Source organism: Otolemur garnettii, unplaced genomic scaffold (genome assembly GCF_000181295.1).
Source record: "Otolemur garnettii isolate 467f Iridium unplaced genomic scaffold, OtoGar3 scaffold00011, whole genome shotgun sequence".
NCBI classification, from domain to species: domain Eukaryota; kingdom Metazoa; phylum Chordata; class Mammalia; order Primates; family Galagidae; genus Otolemur; species Otolemur garnettii.
Window position 1 is genome coordinate 17545430 of NW_003852406.1, and position 6237 is coordinate 17551666.

Sequence of the window (6237 nt, forward strand, 5' to 3'; positions counted from 1 at the left end):
CTACGTATCCAGCCTGAGTCAAAGTTGTACAGTCACAGATAGCAAAAGGGACATCAAGGCATTTAGCTAAAGTCTGTGCCAGCAGGGTTTTACCTGACCCAGTTGGTCCAAGCAGCAAAATATTACTTTTTTCAAGTTTTATGTCATCATGAGAAGAATCCAATACTTCACCTCCTCGTTTTTCCTGAGGTATCTGTTGATTTACCTGTTGCTGCATTGATGCTCCTAAAGCATTACCATGTGGGCTAATTCCAGCAATCTGAAGCAATTCTGAAAAGATGCCAAAGGAATTACTTGAGCATGATTTAAATTTACTTTAAAAAATACCCCATAAGGCTTGGTGCCTGTAGCAAGCATAGTGGCTACGGCACCAGCCACATGCACAGAGGCTGGCGGGTTCGAACCCAGCCTGGGCCAGTTAAACAACGACAACTGCAACAAAAAAGAAAAAAAATAGCCAGGTGTTGTGGCAGGCACCTGTAGTCCCAGCTACTTGGGAGGCTGAGGCAAGAGAATCACTTCAGCCCAAGTTTGAGGTTGCTGTGAGCTGTGACACCACAGCACTCTATTGGGGGCAACATAGTAAGACTCTGTCTCAATCCCCCCCCAAACCCCCCCATAAAACCCTATATGGAAAAGTAAGCATCTATTTTGAAAAATTCAAATATTTGACATTCTGTCTTACCCAAAAAAGGAAGAAAATATCAGCTCATCTAGTGACAAAGATATACACTTGATGATTATACAAGAAACCTCAAAGAAGAAATGGTTTCCTCTCACTCTCCTTATTTCTGTAAATGTAAAAGAATACTTCACCTAACAGAAGACAGCACTGGGAGAACAGTGCTAGGAGTTAGCTTTAGCTTAGGCTTCCTTCTGTCTCTAGTTATATGACTTAGGTTAACTCATGTAAACACTGTGTTTGTTTCTTAATCAAAAATATAGCCAATAATACTGTCCTATTAATTTCAAGAACATGGTTAGAAGGTATAAGAATAAAAGGTCATTGATTTGGAGGTACTTTAAAAGATAAACAAAAGGGCCAGATGCAGTGGCTCATGAGTTGGAGACCAGCCTGCGCAAGAGTGAAAATCACCTCTACTAAAAACAGAAAAACTAGCTAGGTGTAGGGGCAGGCATCTGCAGTCCCAGCTACTAGGGAGGCTGAGGCAAGAGGATAGATTGCTTGAGCCTAGTAGTTTGAGGTTGCTGTGATCTGAGGCCACAGCGGCTCTCTACTCTGCCTCAAAAAAACTAATAATAATAAAGATAAACAAAAGCATATATATTTTTTTCAGTACAAAGGAAAAATAGCAGGACTGTAGAAGGGAAAAACAATGACCTGAGAATTAGGAAACTAGGGTTCTAGTCTCAGTTATGTTTCTGCATGGTTATGGACCATAATTAAGTCACTTACCTTTCCTAAAATTGCTTCCTTACCATACATGAAAATGAGACATATGACCTCTACATTCTCTTCCATATCTGAAAATGATTCTGTGAGTCTACCACAGAAACCAAATATGGCAAATATCAGTATCTCTGGCCCTATATGAATCTGTGATTTTCTTGGATCTCAACTGGCTCTTTCTAGTCCTTTACTAGAGACATAATCCTTAACTAGATGGCATGGACATTGCTGGTGAATTATATCAGTTTATCAGCTGGGTCTCTGCAAAAATAAATCTTTATTCTCATTTTCATTGGCTCAGAAAAAAATTGAAAGTCTTTCAAGAAAGAGTAACCAGATTTGTAAATATCCAGATTGTTCTCAGCATTTGAGGTTTCTGTGATCATATCAAACCTATTTATCTTTTCTGGATTTATTTTTGGTTTGTTTCTAAGAAATGGGTAAAGAATGGTCAGGTGATCCTAGCACTCTGGGAGACTGAGACTGGTAGATCACATGAACAAAGGAATCAGAGACCAACCTGAGCAAGAGCAAGTCCCTATTTCTACTAAAAAGTGAAAAATTAGCCAGATGTTGTGGCAGACATCGGTAGTCCCAGCTACTTGGGAGGTTGAGGAGTATAGCTTGAGCCAAGAGTTTGTAGTTGTTATAAACTATGATGGTAGGGCACTCTACCCAGGGTAACAAAGTGAAACTCTGTCTCGAAAAGAAACTTAGTCAGCTATCTGAGATTAGTTACATTGTCATTAGCAAAGTTTTGTAGTTTTTTTTTTTTTTAATCTCAGCAAAACCTGGTTAGGAATTGTGATACTACATGAAGGGGCTTGTCTTAAGTTTAGCTCTGCCCACCAGGAAAAAAATTATTTAGACAGAGCTTTGAATAAGTAAGGCTAGTAGGCCCAATGCTTGCTTCCCTCTTTCTGATACCCACACACACCCCCACACATAAGATTTAGATTAATAATTTGAAAAAAATTGAAAGAGGCATAGTATTAACTATAGTAGTCTCATGGTATGTGTATTTAACTTACTCAATGATTCAAGTTCAAAAAAAGTGAATAATTTAGGGCAGCACCTGTGGCTCAAAGGAATAGGGCACCAACCCCATATATTGGAGGTAGCAGGTTCAAACCCAGCCCTGGCCAAAAACAGCAAAAAAAAAAAAATAATTTAAATGATATAGGTAGCATATATCACCCTAGTCTATGAAGATGTGCTGCAGAGTAAACTTGAGATGACTCTCCTATTTGTTCATTTAGTCCCTATTCTTGCACATCTGTCCCACTGTGAGAAGCACTATGAGCAAGCAGGCTAGTATGCTTATTGCACAAAGCTTGCCAGCTTGTAGCCATGGACAAATTACTTAAAATTTCTGTGCTTCAGTGTTCTTATCTGTAAAATGAGGGTAAAAAATAATAGTTTCCATCTCACAGATTTGGGGTTTTGGAAACATTAAATCAATTAATAAAAGTCATGCCAGAGTTGGTAAACCAATTACATTCTCATGGCTCATCCTATATATATAGTACACTTCAAATAGTAGATATTTAATACTCCTTGGTGCAGGCGGCACCTGTGGCTCAGTGAGTAGGGGGCTGGCCCCATATACGGAGGGTGGTGGATTTGAACCTGGCCCTGGTTGAACTGCAACAACAAAAAATAGCTGGGCATTGTAGCTGGTGCCTATAGTCCCAGCTACTTGGGAGGCTGAGGCAAGAGAATCACCTAAGCCCACAAACTGGGGGTTGCTGTGAGCCGTGACACCACAGCACTCTACCGAGGGTGACAAAGTGAGACTGTCTCTAAAAAAAAAAAAAAAAAAAACTCCTTGATGCAAGGGCAAATGTAAAAGTATCAAACTTAGCCAATTTTCTTTTATTATTTCAATTATTAAAACAAACAGAAACGTGAATTCTTCTAAGACACCCCTGGAACCTTTATTCTCTGTGTAGCAACTATGTCTACCTAACAAAGGAATGCATGTAAGAAATCAGAATGGCTACCGTCCTTGGTGTGTCAGGTCCTTCCACACCCTCCATCAGACCATGTATTGTTTACAGGGGTAATTAAGGGCTGGGAACAATGAATTAAGCCTTACTCATGATTTGGAAGACAATATACTTTTCATAAATACCAACAAAGAAGAAACTCCAGTTTCTGGCAAAGGGTAACTAGAAAACAGTATGCCTTGCCTCCCCCAAATTTCTGTCACTTATAAGCAGGCCAATTCTAATTGTAGTTTAGCAAAAAAAAAAAAAAAAAACATATATATATATATAATAGCAACCTATAGGTTTAAAGAACCATATATTCTATTAATATGTCCACATTTATAGTGGGAAACTGTATAATACTTTATATTTCCCTTAAGTTATGCTTTAAGAAGTATCACAACAGAAAAGATAAAGTCAAATATCTGAAATAAGCCAACTTATACAAATGACACAAATTAGTTACAAAAAACTATTCCAAAGTTAACTATACCATGTATGATAAACAAATTTAGATAATATATATATCTTTCTTGGTAATACCTAAGAAAATAAATACATGTCTACCATTATTACTGCTGAAACACTTCACTGAGGTCAATGTCAAAAGAAAGAATGATTACAGATGAGAACCTGAGGAGAGGTCACTTACTTGTAAATCTGTACTCATCCTCCCGTCTTCTTATTTCTAACTCTAGAAAAAGGATAAAAATGGCAACATGAAAATATTACATATTTGTTTGGTTTGGGGGAACAAAAATAAGTGTCATACTTCCTGCTCTCTTCCAAATATATTTAAAGGATGTCTATTAACATTTTTTTTTTTTTTTTAGTAGAGACAGAGTCTCACTCTATCGCCCTCAGTAGAGTGCTGTGGCATCACACTGCTCACAGCAACCTCCAACTCCTGGGCTTAGGCGATTCTCCTGCCTCAGCCTCCCCAGTAGCTGGGACTACAGGCGCACAACACAACACTCGCCTATTTTTTTGTTGCAGTTTGGCTGAGGCCGGGTTTAAACCCGCCACCCTCGGTATATGGAGCTGGCACCCTACCCTCTGAGCCACAGGCACCGCCCTGTCCATTAACATTTTTTCAGCTTTTCACATTATGAAATATATATGCTACATCCTTTCTATATTAAAACAAAACCATGCTCAATGATGGTTGTCCAATACTGACATTTGTCAACTGCAAAATTAATATCTATTTTAAGAAAAGAAGATAATTCAAGTCTTCCATAAGAGTTAAAACCCCTCATATATTAATATCATAATCATTTGCTCTGTCAGCACTAGAAGATCTTATGTATTGATACACTGACTGAAGGGACCAAAAATCATTTTGCTCCATGATTAGACAGTGCTTTTGAAAAGGTTAGTTTAAAAATGAAGATTCTAAGACTTCCATTAGTTATGACTTACACTTTCTAAAAATAAAGTAATTGATGCTATCACATAATTATTTTGCAGTAAGATCAGCAAGTGAATGAGTATCTTTATAGAAATCAGTTATATGTTTAGTAGCTACCAGAGATAACCAAGGGTAGTGCAGTTTTATAAATTTAAGGATTTAGCAAAACTTCAAATTGTACAATGACTAAAAGAATCTATAATAGATTGTGGGCCTAAATCAAAAATCAGGGCTGTCTGGTCAACAAAACAAAAACTTGAAATATTTACATTTTACTTATTCATAGATTTCTAAAAACAAAATCATTCTATTAATGAAACACATAATTGCCCACAATAAACTGAAATTATAGTATATTGGTATATTAGAATCTATCATTAATTGGAATTGCACTTTCAATTATTTACAAATTTTCCTTTAACCATGTACTCTATAGCTAGGGCCCAAAGAGGAAAGATGGCTAGGCGTGTAAACATATTAAAAGTTAGCATCTCTATATATCTCTGACATAGGCAAATGAAATTCTGCATCCTGAACCCAAGGAGAAGAACTTAGAGTTACACAGAACAATGGGGATCTAATGGTAAAGTCTATAATTCAAAGATGATGTTTCAGTCTACTTCAGTGGCTTTCAAACATTTTTTATAGAGATCTGTAATAAAAAATATATTTTACTTTGTGATTCAGAACCCATGAACATATAACTAAAAAGAGAGGTTTTAAGAAACAATATTTACCTTAATTACAAGTAAATGTACTCTGGTATTTTCTAGGTACACCTATTAAGTATTTTTCAGGCGCAGCTCCTGTAGCTCAGCGGCTAGGGCACTAGCCACATACCCCTGAACTGGTGAGTTCGAATCCAACCCAGGCCTACCAAATAACAATGACAACTACAACCAAAGACTAGCTGGGCATTGTGGCGGGCACCTGTGGTCCCAGCTACTTGGGAGGCTAAGGCAAGAGAATCGCTTAAGCTCAAGAGTTGGAGGTTGCTGTGAGCTGTGACACGACAGCACTCTACCCAGGACAACATAGTGAGACTCTGTCTCAAAAAAATAAAAAATAAAAAAATATTTTTCAAAGAAATGCTAGTTGACAATCTACTAGAGTGATTTCATGACCCCCTAATGGGAAGTGACCTCCACTCTGAAAAATGCTGCCCTAAAAGCATTTTAAAACAAAAGCAAGGAGTTACTTACAAATAAAGATTATGTCTAAGCACAGGAATCTTTATTTACGTCAATTATCAAAACACTAACCTCTAGGTGTTAATGATGTCTGCTTCTCAACTTCTGCTTGCTGTCTCAAATTAGCTGGGATATTATTATATATTCTCTTATAATGATTGTACACAGCAACTGAAAGCACCTTCTTAGCAAATGACTGGCCAACAACATACTTGTCGAGGTAGTTGTAAATCT

At 37.4% G+C, this 6237-nt stretch overlaps 1 protein-coding gene across 1 annotated transcript in view; it reads right to left on the reverse strand.

Moving 5' to 3' along the window:
* CLPX (caseinolytic mitochondrial matrix peptidase chaperone subunit) overlaps positions 1-6237 on the reverse strand; it is a 36404-nt gene that overhangs the window by 10406 nt on the left and 19761 nt on the right. Inside the window, exons 5-7 of the mRNA XM_012801803.2 lie at positions 6076-6235; positions 4055-4096; positions 94-270 (exon numbers count right to left, since the gene is read on the reverse strand). Of these exons, the coding sequence (XP_012657257.1) occupies positions 94-270; positions 4055-4096; positions 6076-6235 (379 nt within the window). The remainder of the gene's footprint in view (positions 1-93; positions 271-4054; positions 4097-6075; positions 6236-6237) is intronic.